The sequence below is a fragment of the Delphinus delphis genome, chromosome 5, assembly GCF_949987515.2.
Source record: "Delphinus delphis chromosome 5, mDelDel1.2, whole genome shotgun sequence".
Classification (NCBI taxonomy): Eukaryota; Metazoa; Chordata; class Mammalia; order Artiodactyla; family Delphinidae; genus Delphinus; species Delphinus delphis.
This window is the reverse complement of record NC_082687.1, coordinates 138,757,863-138,784,611: the sequence shown is the minus strand read 5'-3', so window position 1 is coordinate 138,784,611 and position 26,749 is coordinate 138,757,863. Positions and strand designations below refer to the sequence as shown.

Here is a 26,749-nt window from a genome sequence, read left to right as displayed (position 1 = left end):
GGGCCTCCGGGACCCCCGTGTCGCACCTGGAGAGACCTGCAGTAGGCGCTCCGAAGTGAGGAGGGCCGCGGCTCGCTCCTTCCTTTCGGGTCCAGCCTCAGAGTGGGGACCTCCTCTCTGTTCACTGGCTCTATGCGATGTTTCCGGTGCTGCGGAGGTTTTCTAGCTGAGCGGCTGCCCCGTGTGGTGGGGGCCTGGGGCCAGGTCCTGAGTGTGCCTGGTCACCCCCCAGAGGCTGAAGAGCCTGGTGGCCAACCGCGGCAGCCCAGGCTGCAGGAGGGGCTGTGGCCCAGGACACTACTCTTTGGCGCAGACCGGGACCCCCTCGAGGGGGCAACCCCAGAACGTTCGACGTCCCTGCAGTGGGACCTGTCCCCGTCCCTGGTGTCCCCGATTGCCTCTGTCAGACTTGGAGCTGATATCTCCCGGCCGGTGGGGCAGGGAGCAGGGTGGGAATGTGATCTCTCTGGGAGCCCCCGACCCCCATAAACCTGAGACTTCGTCAGAGTCCTGGCACTAGGGGGCAGTTTATTACATCAGGGACAGTAAAACTCACCAGCAGACACGCCCCGGTCCTTGCCCTGAGTTTGTAGGTGTGGGGCCTGTGCTGAGGCCCCTCCGCTAGCCCCACTCAAGGGAACTAATGCCTCTGCTTCCCCTTGTTTTGTGCCCAGTCCCCCACTGCCGCACAGCCAGGCTGACCGGTATGACCTCAGCTGGGACCAGCAGCTCAACCTGGCCTACGTGGGTGCCGTCCCTCATGGTGGCATGGAACAGGTTCGGACCCACTGGCTGCTGGACCTCATCACGGCCAGGTGGGTGATGGAGGGGATGGGCAGCCTGGGGGCAGCTGGGCAGAGCCCAGCGTATGGAGATGCAGACGGAGACTGAGAGAAAGTGGCGTCTGGGTGTGGAGGACAATGAAGTACCGGGCCATGGCGGGGTGACGGGGTGGGGGACGCCTGCTCCAAGAAGCCATTGCCCCGTGCTTCTCGGCCAAGCATCCTGGGGGCAGGGGAGGATGGAGGGCACCCTCCTGGCGGCACAGGCGCTGTGGCTGCTGGGGCAGCCCCTGGGTCGGGCGAGTGGGCACCCTCGCTCTATGCTCAGACTGTGGGGATGCCACGCCAGGGGCCGGGCTGAGGTCGTGTTGGTCACGTCTGCCTTTGGCCCTGCCAGCCCCTGTGGGGGCTGAGGCACAGGGTGTAAGAGACACTTGGGTGTGTGCATTGCGGGGTTTCCTAGACACAGAGACTCTCACCCCTGGCCAGAGCTGCCAGCTCTCACTTGGTGGGGGGCTGCTAGTGGGCCAAGGGACCAACGTCCTTTTGGCACCTTGGAGGCCACGTGACTGCCTCCGGGTCCTTGTTCAAGTAAGACGGGACACCAACTGTCAGGCTGGCTCCACGGACCACAGATGCACAGCACTGGGCCCAGGCTGGCACCGAGGCAGCGTTTGTCTCCAAGGTGCAGTTGAGGGTTCTCAAGTGTCTGGGTCCTTGTGTGTGTTCACTGCCACTCTCCATCCCATTTGGGGTTCCCTGGGTCCTCTAGATTGGAGGCACCAGGCGACAGCAAGATTGCAGTGATGGGTGGTGGGAGTGGAGGCTGGCGGCAGGTACCGGCTCTGTTAGAGGGTGTAGTTGGCGGCAACCGGCTCCTGGCAGCGGGCTCGGGCCGCCTGCACGGCGCAGTGCACGCTGGGGAACAGCTGCCCCTCCTCGGCCGCGTCCCCCGGGTCCTCCCCGAGGAAGCCGCCTCTCCTCAGGGTGTCCCTTACCGAGGGGCCGCAGCAGGCCAGGAGCAGGGTGATGCCCAAGGCCCCGTAGTCTCGGCGCAGGTCCTGCAGCGTGGCCAGGCCGGCAGCATCGAGGAACAGCAGCGGGGCACAGTCAATGACCACTGCGTGGAAGCGGGTCGCCGAGGGCACCAGTGCAGCCGTGCTGCTCCCGGGACCCAGGTCCCTGCCTTCGACAGGCTCTGCCTCGCCAGCCCCCACCCGCGGGCCCCGCTCCTTCCTCCAGGCGGCTGCGTAGCCCGCGTTCAGCCCGGTGAGGCTGTAGAGCGACTGCAGGAAGAAGTCCTTGTTGGCGTAGTAGAGGGGCCCCGTGAAGCGGAACACCTGCACACCAGGCTCGGGGACCAGGCCCTCAAATTCTGCTGGGTCCCCATAGAAGCTGGAATCCCCGGCGCGGGCGAGCAGGGCAGCGTGTGGGTGCCGTGTGCGGCCGGCCAGGCTGAGCAGTGAGAGGAGAATGCCGGCCAGGAGCCCGGCCTCGGTGCTGACCAGCACGCAGGTGGCCGCCGTGGCCACCCAGACCAGAGCATCGGCAGGGCTGAGCCGCCACAGCCGCGGCACGTCCCGCACCTTGCGCAGGGCCCCACGCAGGCTGACGATGATGATGCAGGCCAGCACGCTCCGCTGCAGGTCCCGGAACAGGGGCGCCAGCGCCAGCACCACCAGCAGCACCACAGCGGCGCTCACCGCGCTGGACAGCTGCGTGCGGCACCCGGTGGCTGTCTTCACCAGGCTCTTGGCCAGGGTGGCGCTGGTGGCAAAACAGTGGAAGAAGGCCGGCAGCACGTTGCAGCAGCCCACAGCCAGCAGCTCCTGGTTGGCGCGCACAGAATAGCCATGGCTGCGGGCGAACATCTCCGCCAGCGAGATGGAGAAGGCGGAGCCCACGAGGGCCAGGGACGCGGCGTCCAGCGCCACGCGCCACACCAGCGCCGGGTCTGGCACATGCGGGGCCATGAAGCCAGTGGGGATGTCGCCAGCCACGCTGGAGCCGAAGCGCTCGTGGAACTGCCCGAAGTGGGACACGAGCGTGGCCGCCCCGATGACCAGCAGTTCTGCGGGCAGCGGCACCTTCAAGTGGCGCCGGTAGCGGTCCGAGAGCTCCTTGGCCGCCAGCAGCACGGCCAGGCATGCGGCACTGGTGAGCACGTCGCACAGGTTGGCCTGCCCGGCACTGCGTAGCAGGCTCAGCCACGTGCTGACCACCAGGCCCGGCCCCTGGTGCCGCGGGACCCGCACGCCCAGCAGGTGTCGGAGCTGGGAGGTCAGGATGGTCACTGAGGCCCCCATGGCGAAGCCGTCCAGCAGCGGCTGCGAGAGGTAGGCGGACACAAAGCCCAGCCCAAGGATGCCCATGAGGACCTGCAGACAGAGCGTGGTCAGGGCCGCAGGGCGCGGGCATAGCACAGAGCCGGACCTCCCTTCCTCGCATTGCTTATTTCCCACGTGGACCCCACCCGCGGCCGCCTGCACATACGTGTGCGCGCACAGGCACGGCAGACGCCGGAGTGCACGCTGTGGCCACGACGCTCACCGTGGTCTCACACACGTGGGCTCTGGGCATCGGAAGGCAGCTCCTTCCTCGGCCCTGTCCACAGCACCGCCCCCCTCCCGGGGGACCTGGAGCTGAGAGGAAGAACCTGAGGTGGCTCTTGGGAGGGGGCGACGTTGGGGTGGACAGCCCTGGTCCAGTGAGGGCTGGGTGCGGGGAGGCCGAGGGAAGGCAGGCGGGAAGGCAGTTCCCAGGATCCCACTTGGGACAGGAAGCTGGGGAGGATGTGCAGGCCAAGTGGGGGCACATTTGGGCCCGAGGCCACACTCTGCAGCTGGCCAGGCAGGCCCCCGACCCCGGGCACCCTCAGCCCCTCTGGTGCCCCGACCTGGGGTGCTGTCACGCACCCACTTCTGCCTATGCCCTGTTCTCTCCTCGCCTTGCGGGTTAAGCCACTGCCCTGACCTCCTGTCTCCCGCGGGCTTGGCCCTTGCTGGGGGGCGACCAGTACCTGGAGGGCTGCTCTGAGTGGCTGAGCCAGCCTGTCTAGGCCCAGGCCCGGCTCCTCACCTGGTAAACCCCGGCCAGCAGCGTGAGGGCGGTGGCCACGCGGATGGCGTAGCAGTCCCGGCTGCAGTCCTGCAGCCCAAGCGCCGGCATGGTGGCCGAGGCGTTGAGGGCGCTGCGGTTGGCCCCGGGCCCCGGGCCGTCCTGGGCGGGGTCGAAGCCGGCCTGCAGGAGCTCGCGGTCTACCACCTGGCCCACCATGAGGCAGAGCAGGCTGAAGATACCCACGGAGACGTGGCGTGAGGTGCCCATGAGGAAGTAGATGAGGTTCGCAAAGAAGGACGTGTAGAGGCTGTAGATGGGCTGCAGCCCGGCCAGCAGTGAGTAGGCGATGGCCTGGGGCACCAAGATGATGCCGATGACCAGCCCGGATATGACGTCACCCGCCAGGTCCTCCCGAGGCTGGTACTGGCGGAGCCAGCGCGTGGCGGGGAGCAGGTTCTGCAGCAGCGCCCAGGCCCCCTGCACGCTGCACGAACAGCTCCGCCACAGCCGGGCCTTCAGAGCCTCTCGCAGGCCTGGGGGTGCGGGGGGCCGCCGGCGAACCAGCGCCAGCCCCCTGCCCTGCTGTGTGCACTCAGGGGACGCTGCCATCGTGGGGCACCGGCCCGCCCCCCGAGAAAACCTGCAGGGTGGGCAGAAGTGGGTGTCATTGCTGGGGTGGCGAGACGTGTCAGAGTCAGGGCGTCACGGAGACCCAGACTCGCGTGGCCAGAACAAGCTCCACTGCTCTCCGTCCGTGCCCGAGGCCCCTCCGCTCCCCCGGAGCCGCCCGGACCACCACAGCCCCCTCTGGCCGTCCCTCCATCACCTCTGCACTGCGGCCCTGCTGGCGGGAAGAGCCTTGCAGATGCCAGGACCCCAAATCTGTGCTGCAGCAGCGCCTGCCACTGCCCGGTCCTTGCGGCAGAATTCCTGGAACGTGCTTTGAGGGGCCGGCTGGGAGGGGAGCGGGGGTGACTGGTGTCCGTCGCCTGCAGGGTGTTCTGGGACAGCAGGCCCCTTTCCCGGTGAGGGTTAACGCTTCTGGGTTTTGGCTGGTGGCTCAGGCCGCACAGGCGCACCGCGGAACACACGTGCCAACCGTCCCTGCTCTCCAGAGGGCAGCCTGCCACCCGGCCCAGGCTGACCTTGCCTCTGTGCTCAGCGAGCACCAGGGCGTCCCGTTCACAGCTGTGCTGAGGTCCGCCAGGACTTCGGCTCTTGCTGTCCCCCTCTTGGTGACATGAAGCAGATGGTCTCTGCTTCCTCAGAGCCTGGTCACCCTGGCGCAGTGTGTGCACTGGCTGGGGATGCGGGGCCTGGGGTGTCCCCGGGTGTGGAGGATGGGCGCTCGTCCCGGCCTGGTGTGAGGTGTGGGCAGGCGGACGCCGCCCCCAGGGCTCGAGTGGCAGGCCTGCCCTTTGGGGGATGCTAGGGGAGCTGTTTCTTTCCTTTGAAGACCTCACCACACGGGGGTCCCTGGACACCTTGAGCTCAGCCAGCCCCCGAGGTCCAGGTGTGTCGACTGAGTGACTGTTTAAACAACGGGGAGCCCACAAAGGAAACGGTGGAATCGGGCCTCTCCACTCACAGCGTCCTGCCCCTCTGCTCCATCCAGGGGGCTGGCCCCTGCTGTGGCCGAGCTGTCTAGAGCTGTCGCTGTCCTGCCGCAGGGTCCCAGGGGGCCTCTTACCTGAGGGGGCCCCTCGCGGGCTCGGCAGAGAGTGCGGACCTAGCTTGTCTGTCCCCGGGGCCTTGGGCTCAGTTAGCGGGTTGGGCGTGCGGGTGGTGGGCTCAGGCACGGAGCTGGCCTGGCACTGACCGGCGGGCAGTGCCCTGTGCCTAGCATCTGACTGCTCGGCTGTGCTGGGCGTGTGGTTAAATCATTTACTCCGAAGATTGCTGAGTCATAGGTTCCCCCAGGTGAGCATTACCTGAGCGGCTAATTCGGGGAGTTGTACTGTAATCAGAGGCTCACAGAGAGTTACAATTGTGTGGGGCTCTTACAAGCTTCCAGCCTCCCAGGAGCAGGGCTCGGGTGCGGGACAGGTGGGCTGGGGCATTGAGTGGCTGGAGCGGGAAGCTTGGACTCTGGGCCCCTGCGGGAGGCAGAAGCTCAGGAGCCTGGCCAGTTGTGTTGGGGGAGGGGCGGGGGAACAGGCAGCGTGCGACCCCTCGGCTCTGGGGCCCAGTGCCACGGCTCCCAGGACCCTGGAGCGTGGGCAAGGATGGGGGTCCGAGGGAGGGGCTGGTCTCCGAGTCCCATCCCGGGACATCCTGTCTGCCAGGAGATGGGTCTGGTCCCCGCGGGAGCCCGCTGGGCGCAGAGTAGCCCCATGTTGTGTGGAAAGCAGGCGCAAGGCCGCTGGGGGCGGGGCGGGGCGGGGCGGGGGTGTGGGTGGCCGAGGACTGGAGGGCTGCCAGGCATCGGGACACAATTAGCAGCCAGGTGTGCCCTTCCTGCTGCAGGGACGGGGGTCCTGGTTCTGTCCCCTGGAGCCCCACCACCTGGATCCCGGCCAGGTGCTGGCCCGGTGCGGTGGGTGGCCGCCTGGCCTCACCACGCCTCCATCCACACTCCAGGGCCAGCGGGACCTGCCTCATGGGGCCGGTGTGAAGGTAAACGTTCCCTTTAGATGACTGCCCTCGTGTCCCACGTACAGTTAACTAAGAGTGCGCTGCTGTTTTTAAAATTACTCAGAACGTCAGTTCTCACATCTTCAAAATGAACAAGTGGGTGCCTGAGGGGCGACGTGGGGAAAGAACACCGCAGCCCTGAGTGTTCTCCGTCCCGGAGGGGAGGCCTGAGAGGCTGCGGGGGGTCCCTCTGACGGGGCTGCAAGGCTGAGCTGGCCTGGGCCTGCTGTCTCCCAAAGCCCGGGGCAGGGGGTGGGGGGAGCTCCATCCAGGCACCTCCCACGTTCAGTCTCACTTTGGGACTTCCCTCCAGAGCCTCCCTGAAAGTTCTGCCGCATCCGTGGCCCGGATGGGAAAGACCAGAGGCCCCATTTGGGGGCAGAGGTGGGAGTGGAACCCCAGGGTGGCTGGGGGGATAGCCAGAGAGTGGGAGGGTCTGCACACCTGCATCAAGGGGGAGGAGTGGTCGGGGCCGAGGCCCCACTGCGATGCCGCGTCCGTCCGATTACTTGTTCTTCAAGAGTCTGTGTTGGGCCCCGAGGTCTCGCCCCGCCCTCCGGAGTCTGAACCCAGCCACCCAGGGCAGAGCCCGGGGCCTCCTGCGCGGTACCCACTCGGTCCTGGGGGTGCTGTTTGCCCAAGGATGTGGTTTACAGAAGCCACCGCCCAGAGGGCTGGCGGGAAAGTCACAGCAGTTCAGGGGCAGATAAGAGTCCTCTCAGGGCTGGAGTGGAGGGGCCACCGAGGGGTCACAACACGCTTATCTCCCAACCCAGCTGCTGGCGGGGCGGCATCGTGGGAACTCCCTGCGTGACACGTGTGGGCAGAGGTGGCGGCTGGGCCCACTGCCGGGGAGGGGAGGGGTGAATGGGGGCGGCGGCCCCTCCCCCTCTCAGGAGGTGGGGACAGGGCTTTCAGGGGCTGCCTAGGTTTGGAGCACCTGTGGTGGGATTTTAGGCAGGTGGAGATATTTATGTTTCAGGGAGGGGCTGTTCTCAGCGCTGCAGCACCCGTGTCCCCCATCCAGCTGCACCGCAAGGGGCCTGACCTTGGCTGCCCTGGTGGCAGGGACTGGGCCTCTACTCCCCCAGCCCCTCTAAGCAGGTGAAGAGATACAGCTGAGAGAGAACTGCAGGACCCCGGGGCCTAAGCGCCCCCCCACCCTGCCTGTCCCTCTGTGCTTTGAGGACTGTGGTTTTCATGCTGCCGTCTGACCAGGCACACAGGCGAGCGTCTTGGGTCCTGGGGCCTTGCTGGCCGAGGCCCACTGCAGACTCCTCCACTGGGGCAGGGGGGCCACAGGACCCTGGCACGGGTTAACCAGCACGGGGCGTGGGGTCTCCAGCACCTCCGCCTGCTGGAACCGCCCTCATCTTGCCTCCTGCCCAGTCCTGTGCCACATGGTTATTTTAATATTGGTCTTTAAATCACCATTTTAAGCCACTGAGTACACTTATTTGGAAAGGAGCCATGTATCCCCGCAAGTGAAAAGAGGCTGGGCTCCAGGGCCCCGAGAACCAGACCCCAGGGCTCCCAGTTCCAGAAGAGCGACTCTCCTGCCTCCCCGGCCTCTCCTGCCTCCCCGGCCGGCGTCTTCGCAGCCCCGGACCCTGACTGTGGCTGCTGGTTTCCCGCAGCGGCGGGTCTGTGTCTCCCCCTCTGAGCACTCTCGCCCTGCACCATGTATTTCCCCACCCTGGCCCCGCGCCCCGCCATCCCTGCCGGCCACGCGCGCCCCGGGTTCCCACCCCGTGCATTTCCACACGTACCCCCGCTCTGCGCCTCCTCCCACGAGTGCACCCCCCAAGCCAAGCACGCGCGGCCCGGGCCCCACCCAGCACATTTCCAAACACCCTGCGCCCCCTCCCACGAGTGCGTCCCTCCCTTTGCCAGACGAGCAAGCGCGGCCCCATCTGCACCCGGCCCGATCCCCACCCTGTGTTCCCCAGATTCCACGCCCGAGCACGCGAGGCCTGGGGCCCCGCCCCGCGCACCCGAGCACTCACCAGTCCTGGGTGCTGCTGGGTCCTCGCGGCGCACGCGCTCAGGCCCAGGGATGGGGGTGGGGGGCGTTCCTGGTGCAGGCGTTCCTGACGGCCGCCGGCGTGCAGTGAATAAAGTCGTTGTGCAGCCTCGGCTGCCCCGGCCCAAGTGCCGGGCCAGGAGCGGGAGGCGCCGCCGCCTGTGCCTCGCGCCCAGGTTCGGCCCCCTGCGTGGCTCTCGGGCTGGACTGCGTCTGTGACCCGGGCCTCTGCAGGGGGAGCGCAGGGGTGGGCTGCGCGCTGCACCTTCTGGCTGAGCCCCCTCACTAGCTTTGATCTCTCAAATTCCCCTCCCAACGGGGGCTGAGACGGATGGAGACCTAGGCACCGACAGTGGGGCCTGAGGACTGCCCCCCGGGGTTTCTGGGCCTGGGATCACCCCAAGGTTGGGTCTTCTGGTCCCCGGGGGGCAGGTTACTGACTCCTAGGGCATTTCTGGGTGCCGACGCTGGGTCAGCGGACACTCAAGTCTACTCAGAGTGACAGGCTGAGATCGGCTCTGCAGCTGGGGCTCCCCTGGTGACACCCCGCTGGCCCAGGACACTGAGCGCCACACAGCATTTACCCGAGGCCTGATGTGCTCCCGCCCCCGCCCCAAGTCGGCCCAGCGCTGCCAGGATCTGCAGGGAAAGCCTGGCACCCGTGCCCGGGCCTCCACTGTGCATGCGTCGCCCATCTCCCACGCCTGCTCCCCCACCCCCATCTGTGGGACTTTGGAACCCGTCCGCTGCCACGCATTTAATTTTTACCCGAGCGCTTAAGTTTTTTCCTTTGCTACTGGTTGTGACCTTTGGAAGGGGGAAGGGCGGACCCCCGCTGCGCACGTGCTGTGGGTCTGGGCTCCGGAGGTGGGAAGACGTGGCCTGGCCTGGTGAGAGCCAGAGGCACCCTGTCTGCGTGGTGGCTCGGCCTTGACCTTGTGCAGTGACGAGTGGGGCAGAGGAGGCCCGGAAGGGACGTGCTGACTTGTCCAGACCCTCGCTGTCCCTCAGGGGGACAGCGCTGGGCTGGCCAGACTGGCGTGGGACTGACTGGGAGACTTAGACCCAGAGCGGTTCAGGGCCAGATTCCACCTTGATCCCTCGTCGCCCCTCCCTCGCCGCCGCGCAGGCGGGACGCACCTGGATGCCACTAGAGGGCGCAGCTGCACGCCCTCTAGAGCGTGTCCGCCCTCCCCCTCAGAACTGTGGATGGACCAGGCGTGCCCTAAGGGGAAGCCCTCAGACCCTCTGCCGGCCCACCCATCTGGGCCACCCCAGGCTGCCGCATCAGCCCCAGGCTTGGTGCTCTACTCAGCCTGCCTCGCCCTCCTTGCCTTGGCCTGACGGCTGAGCACCAGTTTCCTCACCCAGCCCCCGACCCCAGGTGCACCACTTCCACGCCAGCGCATTCGAGACCCATCTTACTCCCTGCCTGCCTCTGCCAACTGCACGCACCCGCAGGCGCTCAAGCGAAATCCACGGTTGTGCAGAACCCCCCCTTCCCAGCTCCCCTCCAGTCCGGCAGAGGACGCTGGCCCCTCGGCCTCCTAAATCCGTCCGCTCCAGCTCCCCCTTGCTGCTGCCACCAACACCACCCAGTCTGGGCACCATACCTCCCTCGGGGAACCGTCTTCCAGCTCCCACTCTGGCTCCAATGGGCCGATGAAGGGATCCTTTCAGAACATGGCAAAGGCAAAACTATGGAGACAGTAAACACGTCAGGGGTTTGGGGTGGGGGAGGATGAAGAGGTGCGGCACAGAGGATTTTTAGGGCAGTAAAAATACTTTGTGTGATACTACAGTGGTAGATACACGCCAGTATACATTTTTCCAAGCCCACAGAATGTACATCACCAGGTGAGCCCTAATGTGGACTGTGGATTTGGGGTGACTGTGATGTTAGTGTAGGTCCATCAGTTGTAACAAAAGTCCCACTCTGGGATGTTGAGCATGGGGGAGCCTGTGCACGTGGGGAGAGAGCGTGGCTGGGGGTAAATGGGAAATCTCAGTACCTCCGTCTCAATTTTGCTGTGAATCCAGAACTGTTCAAAAAATTGTCCTACAAACACATAAAAGAAGTCACGGTACTGCTCTGCTTCGACCCCTGAGAGGACTCCTCATGCCACCCTGGGTCCCATCCCGAGTCAGGATCCCATCCTCACCGTTGTCACGAGGCCCCGTGTGACTGCGTCTCTCACAACCCACACCCCTCTTCTGCCCCAGGCCCGCTAGCTGCTTTCCTGCTGCTTATCACGAATTCATTTCCACCGCAGGGATGAGTGCAGGGTGGGGAGGCTGCCCTTCTCCCTCTCCTGCCTGTCCACATTGCCTCTCAGAGTGTGGAGCCGAGTCTGGGGCCCTGGCCTCCAGGAGGTGCAGGGAAGCAGGATGTGGCACCATGGGGTCCTGCCAGGCTCATCCCACGGCCTCCCGCTTCACTGTCAGCTGTCTTTAGGATGCCTGTTCTCCCCCCTCCCTCCTGTTGTACGTTTCCCAAAAGACCCGCCTGCCCCCTCCCACAGGCTGTTCTGAGCCCCTGAAGGCTCGAGGGTGGGATTCCAGCACAGACACCCTAGTTCATACTAGGCTGTGAGTGACTGATAGGCGTACATAGTTATGCTTTCTGAGGAGAGGGGCCAGCTGAGTCTGGAGCCTAGTCCTGCCCGGCACCTTGCAGGTTTCTTAGCTGCTTGAATGTGGCCACGGTTCCAGTCCCGGGCCCACCTTCCCCCATCCTGACACTGAGTGTCCTTCTACAGGGGGTCAGCCAGGAAGGGCCTGAGCTACAACTTCACCCACCTGGACCGCTACCTGGACCTTCTCAGGGAGAACCAGCTCGTCCCAGGTAAGCTGCCAGCCTCGCCCCTGTACTGCTGGCCTGGCCCTTCTGTCCTCCTGGTTGCCCACTCAGGGCCTCCCTCAGTGCCGGCCTGGTGGAGACAGGCAGGTGAGCACAGCCACCCTCACGTGCTGCAGGCTTTGAGCTGATGGGCAGCCCCTCCGGACGCTTCACTGACTTCGAGGACGAGCGGCAGGTGTTCGAGTGGAAGAACCTGGTTTCCCTCCTGGCCAGGAGATACATCGGTGGGTGGGGCGCGTGCCCTGCGGGGACAGGGTGGGCACTCCTGGGCAGGCTCTCCTCCCACGCCCACCCGGACCACCTCCTGGTCTTCTCATCATGAACCCACTGAACCAGGGCCTCCTGATGGGGGAGGGGGGTCAAGTCGGTGGGCGGCGAGCTCGTAGGGAATCAGACACTCCGGTCACATCCAAACCCCCCACCATGGTTGCCCTCCCTGGGGATCCCCATGAGCTCATGACCCTGCCCCAGGGGAGGGGCCCTCTCGCCACAGTAGGGACCCTCTGCAGGTAGGTACGGCCTCAAGCACGTTTCCAAGTGGAATTTCGAGACGTGGAACGAGCCGGACCACCACGACTTTGACAACGTGTCCATGACCTTGCAAGGTGGGCAGGCCGGCCTCCTGGGGTCCTGCGGATCTGAGAGGGGGTGGCAGCCGCCCCTCCGGCGCGGGGGTGTGGACTCGGTGTCCCTCCCGCCCAGGCTTCTTGAACTACTACGACGCCTGCTCCGAGGGTCTGCGAGCCGCCAGCTCGGCTCTGCGCCTGGGCGGCCCCGGAGACTCCTTCCACCCGCTGCCGCGCTCCCCGCTCTGCTGGGGCCTCCTGGAGCACTGCCACAACGGCACCAACTTCTTCACCGGGGAGGTGGGCGTGAGGCTGGACTACATCGCCCTCCACAAGAAGGTCAAGCCCGGGATCCCCGCCCTTCCGTCCGTCCCCGCCCCCAACCCAGCGCCTACGCGGGGGTCCCCCGCACGCGGCAACCCCAGAATGCCCGCCTGCTGCCTGCAGCCCCGCCGCCCCTCCGCGGCGGTCTCGGGGGTTGCTCAGGCGGGGCCTCTGCGCAGGGCGCGGGCAGCTCCATCTACATCCTGGAGCAGGAGGCAGCGGTCGTGCGGCAGATACAGCGGCTCTTCCCCAAGTTCGCGGACACTCCCGTCTACAACGACGAGGCCGACCCGCTGGTGGGCTGGTCCCTGCCGCAGCCCTGGAGGGCCGACGTGACCTACGCCGCCATGGTCGTGAAGGTGGGCCCGCCGCCAGGCCCGCCCCCGGGGCAGGCCTTTCTCCCGGGTGGGAGGGGCAGGCAGGCGGCCCCCGCGGTCGCGTTCCCAGCCACCCCGATTCCCGCAGGTCATCGCACAGCACCAGAACCTGCTGGTGGCCAACAGCAGCTCCTCCGTCCGCTACGCGCTCCTAAGCAACGACAACGCCTTCCTGAGTTACCACCCGCACCCCTTCTCTCAACGCACGCTCACTGCGCGCTTCCAGGTCAACGACACGCGCCCACCGCACGTGCAGCTGCTGCGCAAGCCGGTGCTCACGGCGATGGCCCTGCTGGCCCTGCTGGGTGAGCCGCGTGCCGGGTGTCGCGTCACTTCCTGCGAGGGCGGGGCCAGGACGAAGCCTCAGTGGGACGGGGATGTCGTTCTAGGCCAGGAGTAGCTTGTGCAAAGGCCCGCGGAAGGATGTGCCTTGCTGGGGAGCCGGGAGCATGTTTCTTGTCCCTCCCCACCCTTCCCCAGCTCAGTGGGTCACAGAGATTGTGGTGTGGCCGGGGACCTCCAGTGGAGGAGGGCAAATGGTGGGAAGCGGGCCCTGGGAGGGTCGAGGGGCGACGACTCTGCGTGGTGATCCCTCTAACCCCCGTAGACGGCGAGCAGCTCTGGGCTGAGGTGTCGCGGGACGGGACGGTGCTGGACAGCAACCACACGGTGGGCGTCCTGGCCAGCACCCACCACCCCATGGGCCCCGCCGATGCCTGGCGCGCCACGGTGCTGGTCTACGCGAGCGACGACACCCGCGCCCATGCCAACCGCAGCGTACCCTTGACTCTGAGCCTGTACGGGGTGCCCCCGGGTCCGGGTAAGCAGGGCTCCCAGAGAGGGGGCTCCAGCTCCTTGGGTGGGGGTAGCTCTGGCGGGGCGGGGCCTGGAGGAGGCGAGCCCGGCCCCAGCATCCCGCTCCGCAGAGGTCGTCTTTGTCCAGCTGTACATGGACAACTGGCTCTGCAGTCCCTACGGCGAGTGGCGGCGCCTGGGCAGGCCCGTCTACCCCTCTGCTGAGCAGTTCCGGCGCATGCGCGCGGCCGAGGTCCGCGGGGAGCGTGGGGTAAGGGGCGGGGCGGCTCCCGAGGTCCGAGGGCCCTGAGCCCCTGACTCTGTCCCCAGGATCCGGCGGCCGTGATGCCGCTCCCTTTTCCCAGCAGCGGCCGCCTGACGCTGCGCCCAGAGCTTCCTCTGCCCTCGCTCTGGCTGGTGCACGTGTGCGCGCGCCCGGAGGAGCCGCCGGGGCAGGCAAGTGGCAGTCCCCTTCCCGCCGCCGCCCCGGTCGCCCCGCCCCCAACCAGTCCCGGTGCCTCACTCCCGCAGGTGACCCGGCTCCGCGCTCTCCCCTTGACCCGCGGGCAGCTGCTTTTGGTCTGGTCCGATGAGCGTGTGGGCTCCAAGTACGTGAGTGCGGCCACCACCCCTACCCCTGCCCCCCCAACGCGCCCTGGGCCCCCAGATCCTCTGGGCTGCAGCGCCCATGTGGCCACTCTCTGTGGCCCTTTGGTCACCCCACGCGGACTGTGCTCTCCACCGCCCATACAGCTGCCCCCACTGTTGGCACAAATGGCTCATGACTTTGTGCTTCTGTGATGTAGGGTGGGGGCGCCTACACAGGCCAGTTGCCCCTGGCACGTGTTCCAGACCCCTCCTCTCAGCCAGTGTGGCCCTTTGTCATTGCAGGAAGAGTGTCCTGGGCCCCGGGGAGGGGCCAGGAAGGGGGCTGGAGGGGAGTAGGGCTCTGGGCGCCCCCTGCCTGCCAGCCCCCCTGGACCCCAGCCCTGGTCCTGCCTGACCTTCCCCAGGTGCCTGTGGACCTACGAGATCCAGTTCTCCCCGGAGGGTGTGGTGTACCTGCCCATCAACAGGAAGCCTTCGACCTTTAACCTCTTCGTGTTCAGCCCAGGTGTGCCTGCTGCCTCAGCACAGTCCCTGTGGGGCGGGGTCCAGGGCCTTCCGGCACCTGGAGTTTGGGGGGATCAGAGGGGTTCAGGTTCAAGGGCAGGCACGTACTTTTGTATCCTCAGACACGGCTGTTGTCTCCGGCTCGTACCGGGTTCGTGCTGTGGACTACTGGGCCCGACCAGGCCCCTTCTCGAGCCCCGTGTGGTACCTGGGGGTCCCCGCCCCGTGAGGGCCACTGCTGCCCCGCGACTGGACCTGTGCTGACCGTAAGCCTGGGTGGCCAGAAGCCATGCTGGGCCAGAGTGCCGTCAGCCGGTCATCCCCTCTGTTTGTCCCCTCCTGCCCCTCATTCGCCCCCTTAAAGTGCCTTTCCACGCACAGTAATGGGGACGGCCTTCGTGGTGGGCACTGGGCAGACACGAGGCCTGGCTGGAGTGAGGCCATCCCCGCCTCGCCCCACCCCTGCCTGTGGGAGCCGGGATGGGACTCGGGTCGAGCGCAGACAGGTGTGAGTTGCCCAGCCCTGCGCGCCTGGGGTCTCTGGCGTCACCGCTGGGTGCAGCAGGCCCCATTCCCAGCCCCTGCGCCAGGAGGGCGCAGAGGGTTCCCACTTCCTGAGGCCCAGCCCGGCTGCCCCCTGCACCCTGCCTGGCCCAGACTGTCCCCAGTTGCAGGGGAGGCCGACAGTGTCCACTCCTGCAGTCATCTGGGCTCCTTACCTGGGTCCAGGAGGAAGCAGCACGCCCAGAAGAGGGCGACTTGGGGACTGTGGATGGACATGTGGACGGGGGGCAGGAAAGCCACGAGGGGTGGTGTGGAGCCCTGGGGCTCGTCCCCAACCCCCACGCCCAGCCCAGGCCACCTGGTGAGGCCACGTGGCGAGGAGCGGGGGTGCAGCCAGTCTGGAGCGATGCAAGCGGGAGTGGGGGCTCCGACCCACCCTCCTCTCTCTGCTGCCCTCCGAGCCGCCTGGGCTCAGGGATGGGTGAGGCAGGCCTGGCAGGGCACACGCAAGGCAAGGCCCAGTCACCCCCGGCTCCTGTTCGCATGGAAAGGGTGGGGCACCAGGGCCCACCAGCGGCCTCATCCTGGGCTGGGGATGTCAGCGTGAGCGTTCTCCACCTGAACCCCAAAGCCAGCACCTGTCCCCATTGCCCTTGGCCGCTGGGGAGGCTTCAGGGCTTGGTGCCTGGGGCCCCGCTGTTACATACAAGGGGTGCTGGGGTGCCCAGTGGGCCCCCGGTCTCTGGGCGTTGTCTTCCTGCCTCGTCAGGAAGCTCTAGCTGCATGCGGCTACGTGACCAAGCACCACGGTGGGCGGGCGGCCCGTACAGCAGAGGCTCATTCTCTCGCATCCTGGAGGCCGCAGCCTGAGGGCAGGGGTTCCTCCTGAGGGCGCTCTCCTTGCCTTGCGGACGGCCGCCTCCTCCCCGTGTCCTCACAGGGTCGTCCCTTTGTGTGTGTCTGTGTCCTGATCTCCTCTTCTTGTGAGGACACCAGCCGTGTGGGATTCAGGCCCACCCACAGGGCCTCATCTGAATCACCTCTTTAAAGCTCTCTCTCCAAATAAGGCCACAGTCTGAGGTACTGGGGGTGAGAACAGCAGTGTATGAACCGGAGGGATCCAGTCCGGTCGGTAGCGGTGGGCGGAATGCATCACTCGGGCGTTAAAGCAGCCTCTTGGGATCCAGGCTGCTATATATAAAATATAAGCAATAGGCCCTACTGTGTAGCACAGGGAACTGTATTCAACATCTTGTAATAGAAAAGAATGTGAAAAGGAATATATAGATTGGGTTGGCCAAAAAGTTCATTTGGATTTTTCCGTCAGATCTTATGGAAAAACCCGAACGAACTTTCTGGCCGACCCTATATATACATGTATATAACCGAATCACTTTGCGGTACACCAGAAAGTAATGGAACGTTGTAAATCACCTATACTTCAATTAAAAATTTTTTTTAAAGCAGCCTTTTCTCTACCTGCTGGTTCGGTAGCCTGAGGACCCCTGATGGTCAGGGGGCATCTCAGCTCGCAGCTTACTGGGAAGGGTACTGGGTTCCCCGGTTCCTTCCTTGGACACTGCACACTCCACCGCACGCCCCACTGAGCAGGGGTCTCAGATGGGCCCCTCCTGTGGAGACAGGTGTGGCTCCAGGGCAGTCAGTGGGGGTTTAGCAGTGGCACCTGCGTCTTGGCCAGGACAGCAAAGCCACAGCCGTCTCCAGGGGTAAGTCACCGTCTCCACTTTCACTGTGGCTTGTGTGTTGTCAAGCGGCCACCGGGTTGCTGGCGTGTCCCCATCCTCTGACCGCGTTCTGGTCTTTGCTGGTTTGGGCTTGGGCTGGGAGCTGTGGTGGGAGTTCGGGAAGTCCACGTAATTGGCCCGTGCACGTCCTCCGTCCCTGCTGTCATGGCCACTTTGCACCTGGGCCCACGGAGTGGTCACAGATGGCAGAAAGAGGCTGACATCGGCATGCCCCGTTGATGAGCCCCTGCTGTCGGGGACGCTGCCTGGAGCGGTGTAGCTCTCCTGCAGGACACGGAACCCTCTCTGTCCCTGTCCCCAGACCTTTGTCCCCAAGTGTCCTGTCTTCGTGGCTCTGGGTCTGGCCACCGGCTGACCTGTCGGACGCTGCTTGCTTGAGCCGGGCGTGCACCTTGGTTCTGCGTGCCGGGGACGCCGGTGCGCGTGCACACGCGGCTGCGGGAAGCTCTTCGTGCAGCCCTGGCCGTGGGTTGAGGGAGAGGCAGCAGGCAGCTCAGGAGCTGGCGGCTCCGGTCACGTGACTCGCTTTTGGACGCGCCTGGGCCCAGCTCTGATGTTTAAATTCGGGACCGAATGCTGTGTGCACCGTCTTCTCGCTGGGCCCTTGGGTCACGTGGCCACTTGGTAAATGAGTTGGACCTGCCCCAGAGCTCAGTGGCAGACCCAGAGCTGCTTTTCAAGTGGAGAATTGTGTTTGACGCAGGAGGAGATGGACTTGCTCCAGGATGCCAGGGCTCTGGGCTGGAGGCGTTTGCCACGGGTGTCTGCCACAGATGCTCCAGGCTGCGTGGGGTCTGATGGGCTACCCACCCAAGGGGCGAGTGTCCTGGGGCCCAGGAGATGGGTGAGAACAGCAGGTGCAGATGTGGCGTGGGCCGCTCCCCCACCCAGAGCCGCACTGAGCGCTGTGCCTCCTAGAAGTGGTCCTGCACACGCCCGCGTTGCCAGACCGTCGTACCCCCAAACTTCCCTGGACTTTCAGCAGGTTTACCTCTCACGCTGCGGGACGCATGGGCTTTACCGAGGCCTCTAGGACGCTTGTCATCTCTTGGCCGCCCTGTCTAATCGGCATAATGTCCTCAAGGGAACCAAGATCCCTGGACCGTGTTCAGGTGGTGGGAGCGTTGGTACCATCAGGCAGACTCCGAAGGTGGGCTGCCGTGCCTGCCATGTGCGGGAGCCCGCTGGTCTCCTTCCTCGAGGGGGACAGGAAAGCCAGCTGCGCTGCATACTGGCGCCACGGACTGTGGGATTTTGTCCAGTAAAGGTACACGTCCAGACCTCAGCCGGTCGGTGTCGCCCTGGCTTATGCTGTGATCATCTGTCACTCGGCACCCATCTGGCGAGTGATGTGGAGAACAGAGAAGGAATCCCCACCCTCACGTCTCCCCAGTTCCTGATGCTGGACCCAACCCCAGAAACATGGTGCTATTTTGGTTTGGCGTGGAGGGCAGGCCTGGGGGCTTCCACCATAGCCCCCATGCGGCAGCCGGGGCCAGTGTGGGGCTGTGGCTGCTCGCTGAGTATGAACGGCGCACTCTCCGTTCTGCGGAGGTGGAAACACCTACAGGAAGGGTCTGCAAAGCCGCGGGCTCCCAGCCTCAGGCCCACGCCCCGTGTGACCAGCGACGGTGGCTTTCCGGTGTGTGCGGATCGGCCTCACTTCAGAGCCATCATCTAGGAATCCCCTCCATAGGGCCGTCACTGAGGCTGCCGCAGGTGCCCCTCACGTAACTGGGGCCACAGGCTAGTGACTGTACAGGCAGTTCTTTGTCAGGGGGGCCAGCCTCCCCTCCATCAGGGGCTCTGGGTCCTGTACACAAGGCCCTAGCCTCGCTATGACAAGGGGCTTCAGAGACCTGCCAGCGGGCCTACAATTCTCTGCCTGTGCGTGCCTCCAGCAGCACTTCGGAAGCTGCCGCCTGCGTCATTTCTCGAGACCCTGCATGTAATCGGCCACCTCGTGTTCGCCAAGTCCCCTGAGGGCCCATGGCTGCAAACACTTGCATGTGTGAGTCGCCTGGGGTCTTGTTAAGATGTGGGTCTGGGGCTTCCCTGGTGGCGCAGTGGTGGAGAGTCCGCCTGCCGATGCAGGGGACGCGGGTTCGTGCCCCGGTCCGGGAAGATCCCACGTGCCGCGGAGCGGCTGGGCCCGTGAGCCATGGCCGCTGGGCCTGAGCGTCCGGAGCCTGTGCTCTGCAATGGGAGAGGCCACAACAGTGAGAGGCCCGCGTACAGAAAAGAAAAAAAAGACGTGGGTCTGACTCTAGTCTGTCTGGGATGGGGCCTGAGACTGCATTTCCAAGCACCCATGTGCTGCTGGTCCCAGGGGCCAGCGCCAGCCCCGTGGCCCGGTGCCTGCGGTGCACTGCTAGGTGCTTACCAGGCTCCTGCTGGCCGATCCTCGAGGGTGGGGCTCCCTCTTCCCAGAATGTGTCCGACAGGCTGTGCGGGCAGAAGAACAGCCCGCGTGCGCACGTGGACAGGCTGTACACGGGGCGGTGTGGCTGTCCTGCCCATCTGTCCCCATTTCCCTTCCTCGCAAATTGCTGCTCCTGAGCAGACAAGCGCCCCGGCGGGTTCTTGGGGTGGGGTGAGTGCGGGTGGTTCGGTCCGGCAGCAACACGTAGAACCGGCCCTGTGGCCACAGGAGCCAAGCCGGGAGGCCCCTGTCCCCGCGTGCCCCTGGCTCTCAGTTCTGCCTCTTCCCTTTCAAGGGAGAAGGAGGGACGCCCAGTCTTTAGAAGCAGGGCTGTTGCCATAGCAACCAGCCTCTTCCTCTGCCGCACTTGCCCAGCTCGAGGCCACCCATCCCTATGGTGTCTGTGACCGAGAGTCGCCGGCAGCACCCCCAGTGTCCCTCGGGGAGGAGGGGTCCCTCCCTCAGTGGTCCCAGCACAGGTGCAGGAGTGGCCAGCCCCATGCGTGGGGGGGCTCCAGTGAGGCCCCAGGAGAGAAGGCGAAACCGAAAAGGGGTCTCGTGCATTTAAAAGTGAGGTCACCCCCGTTCACACTTCGTGTGTTCACTCAGCAGCCAAGGCCGAGCCCATCGCCTCAGCGGCCTCCCCAGTCCCTCCACACAGGCCTCTTGTCTGTCTGTCTGTCTGTCTGTCTAGCAGATCAACCTGATTTGTTTGTTGTTTTAAATAACAACTTTATTGAGACATAATTGACACTACTTAGAGCATATGATTTGATACATTTTGACCTGTTTCTGTCCATGAAACTCTGACACAATCTAGACAGTGGCTGTTCCCATCACTCCCAGAGGTCGTCTCACGCCCCCTCCCAGCCCCGACCCAGGCAGCCCCACGTCTGCCTCGGTCACTGTAGACCCACTGGCTCTTTCTAGAATGTGGTACAGACGCCGTCACACAGTTCGCACGCCTTTTCCCCCAGCACAGTCACCTTCGGACTCGCCTGCGTCGTTGCCAAGTGTCGACGGATGGTTCACGGCTTTTTATGGCTGATCACGTCCATCGTGTGGACCTAGAACGGTTTGCCCCGTCACTTGTTGACGGACGTTTGGGTAGTTCCCAGTTCGGGGCTGTTACAAATAAAGCCGCTGTGAACACTTGTGTGCAAATTTGTGTGGACATGTACCTCCTTTCCTGTTGGGTAAATACCAGCGAGTGGGACGCTACGTCACGTGACTCGATGACATGTGTGTAATTGGCTCTGGAAACTTGTTGCTTGTGGCTGGCTGTGTCTCGCCACCTCGCTGAGTGCGCTAACACTGCTCATTTCGGTGACGTTTTGTCTTGTAGAGTCCGTAGGATCGTCCACATAGATGATCTTGTCATTCACAAATCAGGGGCGTTTTACTTCCTTGCAGTCTGAACTGGTTTGACCCTCCAGCACTATGTGAACTAGCAGGGAGAGAGCAAACCCCAGGTCTGGTTCTCATTTAAGGGGTGAGTGTCATTCTTTAACAGTTAAGTATGATGTTAGCTGTAATGTTTTTGTAGATGCCTTTTCTCAGTTGGAGGATGTCCTTTTCTTTGCCAGTTTGCTGAGAGTTTTTTTTTTTTAACATCAGGAATGGGTGTTGGATTCTGTCCAGTGATCTTTCTGCATCTACTGAGATAATCATATGTTTTTCCTTTCTGTTGATATGGTAAGTTATGTTGATTGATTTTCAAATGTTAAACCAACTTTGCATCCCTGGGATAAACCCCACCTGATCATGATGTATTATCCTTTTTTTGTTGGATTTGATTAACCAAAACTTCAGGTGTTTTGCGTCTGTGGTCATGACCGATACCGTGCTGTAGGCTTCTGTTCTTGTCATTCTGTATTTGCCATCATGGAATGAGTCAAGAGGTAGCCCCTTCTCTTCCCTTTGCTGGGAGTGTTTGCGTAGAATGGGTGTTATTTCCTCCTTAACTGTTTTGTAGAATTTCTCAGTGAAGCCATCTGGGCCTGGTGTTTTCTTTTTTTTTTCTTATCGGTAAAGAAAATGAATTAATAGCTTAAAATTTATTCACACATAAGCACACATGCGCACAGGCACATACATACATAAATATACCCACAAAAAAATCCGACCTCAGATAATTCCTTGGGTAAGTTCTACCTAGTACTGAAGAAACAGATATTTTCAATCTTATTCAAATTGTTTTACAAAGCAGAGAGAGAGGAAATGCCCCCCACTCATTTTATGAGGGTGGCATATCCTTTCTTTTTTGAATTTTTTAATTTATTTTTTATACAGCAGATTCTTATTAGTTATCTATTTTATACATATTAGTGTATATATGTCAATCCCAGTCTGCCAGTTCATCACACCACCACCACCCTCCCTGGGCCTGGTGTTTTCTCTGTGGAAAGATTTTTAATTAAAACTTCAAATTATTTAATAAATACATTCAGGTTTTGCACTTCTTCTAGAGTGAGCTTTGGTAGTTTTTGTTTTCCGATGAATCTGTCCAGTTCTAAGGTGTCAAATGTATTGGCATGAATTTACTCACAATATTCCGTATTCTTCTTTTTTAAAGAAAAATGCATCGGGGTATAGTTGATTTACAATGTTCTTAATTTCAGGTGTACAGCAAAGTGAATCTGTTATACATATACATATGTCCACTCTTTTTTAGATTCTTTTCCATATAGGCCATTACAGAGTACTGAGTACAGCTCCCTGTGCGCTACAGTAGGTCCCTATTAGTTATCTGTCTTGTATACAGTAGTGTGTATGTGTCAGTCCCAATCTTCCAATTTATCCTTCTCCTCCTTACCCCCACGGTAAGGGGTTTATTTTCTACATCTGTAACTCTATTTCTGTTTTGTAGATAAGTTCATTTGTAGCCTTTTTTTAGATTCCACATATAAGCGATATCATATGCTATTTGTCTTTCTGTCTGACTTACTTCACTCAGTATGACAATCTCCAGGTTCACCCATGTTGCTGCAAATGGCATGATTTCATTCTTTTTAATGGCTGAGTAATGTTCCATTGTCTATATGCACCGCGTCTGCTTTATCCATTCCTCTGTTGATGGACATTTAGGTTGTTTCTGCGTCTTGGCTGTTGTAAACAGTGCTGTGGTGAACACGTATCTTTTCAAATTCTGGTCCTATTCTTCTTCTAATGTGTGTAGAATCTGTCGTAACGTTGCGTCTCTTGTTCCTAATATTGATAATCTGTGTCTTTTCTTTTTTTTTTCAGATCCACGTATAAAAGATTTATGGATTTCATTGATCTTCTCAAAGAACCAGCTTTTGGTTTCATTAATTTTCTCTACTTTTTTCTTTTTGTTTTGTTTTCTATTTCATTGATTTCTCACGTGATCTTTCCTGTTTGCCTTCTTCTGCTTACGTGGGGTTTCATCTTTTCTCATGTTTTCTAGTTCCTTTGGAAGGAAACTGAGGTCATTGATCTGAGCCCCGTCTTTTCTAATTAGGTGCTTAGTGCCATAAATTTCTAAGTACTGCTTTAACTGTGTTCCACAGTTTTTGATATGTTCTCTTTTCATTTCCATTCAGTTCAAAATAATTTTTTTTTTTTAAAGTGTATTTTATTTATTTATTTTTGGCTGCGTTGGGTCTTTGTTGCTGTGTGCAGGCATTCTCTATTTGTGGTGAGCGGGGGCTACTCTTCATTGCGGTGTGCGGGCTTCTCATTGTGGTGGCTTCTCTTGTTGTGGAGCACGGGCTCTAGGCAGGTGGGCTTCAGTAGTTATGGCATGTGGGCTCAGAAGTTGTGGCTCACGGGCTCCAGAGAGCAGGCTCGGTAGTTGTGGCACACGGGCTTAGTTGCTCCGCAGCATGTGGGATCTTCCCAGACCAGGGTTCGAACACGTGTCCCCTGCATTGGCAGGCGGATTCTTAACCACTGTGCCACCAGGGAAGCCCCAAAATAATTCTTAATTTTCCTTTGGTTTCTTCTTCAATGTATGAGAAATTAAGAAGTGGATTACTGGGACTTCCCTGGTGGTCCCGTGGCTAAGACTCTGCACTCCCAATGCAGGGGGCCCGGGTTCGATCCCTGATCGGGGAACTAGATCCCACACGCCACAACTAAGAGTCTGCATGCTGCAACGAAAGATCCCACATGCTGCAAAAATAAATAAATTTATTTATTTAATAAATAAAATATTAAAAAAAAGAAGGGGATTATTGGTTTGCAAACATTTGAGGATTTCCCAGATATCTTTTGTTAGTGATTTCTAGTATAATTCCAATGTGGTCAGACAACATTCTTTGAATGACTTGAATTATTTAAAAAATATTGCCACCTGTGGCTCAGGAAATGTTTGACTCTTCTGTAAATATCCATCAGGCCAAGTTAGGTGAGAGTGTTCACGTCTTCCATATTCCTGATGATTTTCTGTCCACTTGTTGAATCACATTTGGGCGAAGAGTGTTGAAATCTCTGAGTATAATTGTGGATTTGCCCATTTCTCCTAACCGGCTTTTGCTTCATGGATTCTTACCGCGGGCCGTAGGTACACGCACATTTCGGGCTGTTACGTCCTTTTGATGATTAGAACTTTGTCATCATGAAACGGCCCAGTTCTTCTCTGGTCATACTCTCGCTCTGAACTTTGCTTTGGTATTAATACATCAGCCACTCAGTTATTCTGTTGAGTGTTAGCCAATTTATCTTTTCCCACCCCTTTACTTTTAACCAATTTGTGTCTATATTTGAAGTGTGCTCTGTGTGGGCAGCATATAGTTGAATCTTGCTTTTTTTTTTTTTAACCCAATCTGGTAACCTCTGCCTTTTGTTTGGATGTTTCAATCATATACATTTAATGTGATTATTGATATGATTGGGTTTAAATCTACCATCTTGCTATTTATCTTTTACTCATCTCATCTGTTCTTTTCTCCTTTTTTCCTGCCCTTTTTTTTGATTATTATATTTTTAAATTATCCCATTTGTCTCTTTTGTTGCCTTCTTAGCTGTAATTCTTTGTTTGGTTATTTTAGTGGTTACATTGGGATTTATACTATACGATTATTATTATTTTTATTTTTTTTGCCGTATGCAGGCCTCTCACTGTTGTGGCCTCTCCCATTGCGGAGCACAGGCTCCGTACGCGCAGGCTCAGCAGTCATGGCTCACGGGACCAGCTGCTCCGCGGCACATGGGATCTTCCCGGAGCGGGGCACGAACCTGCGTCCCCTGCATTGGCAGGCAGACTCTCAACCACTGTGCCACCAGGGAAGCCCCTATACTATACGTTTTTTAACCTGTCAATATCCACTGTTGAGTGAGATCATACTATCTCATGTGTAGTAAGAGAACCTTAAAACACCATTTGATTTTCCCCTCCCAGCCTTTGTACTCCTGTGATCATACATTTTAACTTTTCATATGATAGAGATCACACAATACATTGTTATTTCTTCTGTAAGCGGATGATTGATTATCTTTTAAAGAAATTTAAATCATTAAAAAAGCATTCCTTCCAGCGGCTCACATAGTCTCCCTTTCTGGGGCCCTTCACTTCTCTGTGTGGCTCCTGGTTTCCCTCTGGTCCCATCTTCCTTCTACTTAGAGGATGTCCTTTCACGTTTCTGGTAGTACAGATCTGCCAGTGACTAATTCTTCCAGCTTCTTATGTCTGGAGAAGCCCTGTTTCATCCTTGTTTTCAGAAGACACTTTGGCTGGTAAACAGTGCAGGTTGGTGGGTTTCCTTTTCTTGCATTTCAAAGATACCGCTCCACTGTCTTCTTGGGTGCATTGTTTTCATTCAAGACATCAACCAATCACCCTTTTCTTTGTTCCTGTATAAAAATGTGCCTTTTTTCTCTGGATGCTTTTAAGCTATTCTCTTTAGAACTGGTTTTCAGCATTGAGGAGGACGGTCCTTGGTGTAGTTTACTTCATGTTTCTTGTGCTTAAATTTTGTCGAGCTTTGGGGAACTGTGAGTTTATGTTTTTCACTGCATTTTGGAAAATTCTGGCCACTTTTTCTTAAAATATTCTTCCTTTTCCACCTCTGTGTCCTCTCCCTTCGGGCTCCAGTTCCAGGTGTATTTCACTACCTGAAGCTGTCCCCCAACGCACGGATGCTTTGTTCATTTCTTTCCGTCATTTTTCTCTCTCTGTTTCATTTGCAGAGTTTCTGTAGCTCTGCCTTCAAGTTCGCAACCTTTTCTTTCACAGTGTTCTCTTGACCCCGTTCAGTGTATTCTGTATCTGACGTTTTGATTCTCCTCCCTGGAGTTCAGTTGGAGGCCTTAGAAAAGTCTTCCATGTCTCTACTTAACATACTTGCCTTGCCACTGGCATCTTGCGCACGTGGAATATAGTCACAGGAAGCGTGCCTGCTGTTCTCGTCCACTAATTCTATTGTTTTTGTCATTTCTGGGTCCTTTTTGATTATTTTTCTCCCCTCAGTCCAGGTTATCATTTTCTGCTTCTTTTCATGCCTAATAATTTTTGGTTGGATGTCAGACATTGTGTGTTCTACCTTGTTGGGTGCTGGATAGTTTTGTATTCCTGTAAATATTCTTGCATTTGTTTCTGGGACACAGTTAAGTGACTTGGAAACTGTGTGATCCTTTAGGTCTTGTTTTTAAGCTTTGCTGGGCAGGACCAGAAATGCATTTAGTTTACAGTTGATTTTTCCCTTCTACTGAGGCAAGCCCCTTCTTTCTACTCTGACACCGCTTGAATTACTAGGTTCTCAGCTCTAGCTGTTGAATGCAGGCACTGTGTTCCTGCCCTGTGGACTCCCATCCTTCTCGGTGGTTTTTCCCCAGCCTTGGACGATTCCTGTTCACTTCTGGACTGATCTGTACTCCGCTGAAGCCTCGAGGGTGACCCTCTGCGGGCCTCTGGGGCTACCTGTCTGCACAGCTCTCTCCAGGACTCTGCCCTGTGAACCCCAGCCGTCTTGCCCTCCCGGGACTCCCCCTCCCTCTGGGCTCTGCCTGGGTCCCCACTGCCGGCACTGCGCCCTGGAAACTGCAGGGGGGAGCAGGGACTATTTGTCTCCCTTCATTTGTTTGCCATCTCGCAAGGATCGCTGTCTCCTGTTGCGTGAAAAAAAAAAAAAAAAAAGCTGCTGCTTTTCACATGTATTTATCTCTGAATTTTTAAATTTTTTAACATGCGGAGAGCATGTAAATTTGGTCTCTGTCATTTCATCTGGAGCAGAAGCAGAAGCCTGTATGTCAGGGGCTTCAATTCCCTGGCAAGCACTTTCCATCATTAGAGGCGTTTCTCTCAGTCCCTACACCTGCTACTAAGATGCCTCCTCTTTCAGGGCTGCGGACACGCCCTCCTTGCCCACCCTCACCCGTCCCGGTCTCGCACAGAGCCAGGGCTCAGCTTCTCGTGGTTGACTGACGATTGTATGAAGAGCAGATAAATACTTCTTGGGGCTCGCTGTGTCCGGCAGGTGGGAGACAGAAACTCTTGCAATCCCCAGGATAATTCCATGGGGTCTGATTGCAGACGGGAGGATTGAGACCGGGAGGTTAAAAGG

General features: G+C 59.6%; 2 protein-coding genes and 1 long non-coding RNA gene across 3 annotated transcripts; 2 read left to right on the top strand and 1 right to left on the bottom strand.

Annotated features, from left to right (window-relative positions):
* Positions 1-893: 893 nt before the first annotated feature.
* On the bottom strand, positions 894-5,858 carry SLC26A1 (solute carrier family 26 member 1). The gene is made up of 3 exons (XM_060013135.2): positions 5,533-5,858; positions 3,861-4,482; positions 894-3,160 (listed from the first exon to the last, which is right to left on the bottom strand). The coding sequence occupies exons 2-3, from the start codon at positions 4,449-4,451 to the stop codon at positions 1,631-1,633; spliced, it is 2,121 nt and encodes a 706-aa protein (XP_059869118.1). The 5' UTR covers positions 4,452-4,482; positions 5,533-5,858; the 3' UTR covers positions 894-1,630.
* IDUA (alpha-L-iduronidase) lies at positions 5,815-16,501 on the top strand. The gene is made up of 13 exons (XM_060013136.1): positions 5,815-5,888; positions 11,259-11,344; positions 11,476-11,583; positions 11,869-11,964; positions 12,062-12,264; positions 12,429-12,608; positions 12,715-12,931; positions 13,234-13,446; positions 13,553-13,674; positions 13,752-13,877; positions 13,953-14,029; positions 14,435-14,535; positions 14,657-16,501. The coding sequence occupies exons 3-13, from the start codon at positions 11,487-11,489 to the stop codon at positions 14,761-14,763; spliced, it is 1,539 nt and encodes a 512-aa protein (XP_059869119.1). The 5' UTR covers positions 5,815-5,888; positions 11,259-11,344; positions 11,476-11,486; the 3' UTR covers positions 14,764-16,501.
* Positions 16,502-20,616: 4,115 nt separating this feature from the next.
* On the top strand, positions 20,617-26,400 carry LOC132425634 (uncharacterized). The gene is made up of 3 exons (XR_009519474.1): positions 20,617-20,718; positions 20,844-20,921; positions 26,022-26,400. It is a non-coding gene; the product is annotated as an uncharacterized lncRNA (long non-coding RNA).
* Positions 26,401-26,749: the final 349 nt, after the last annotated feature.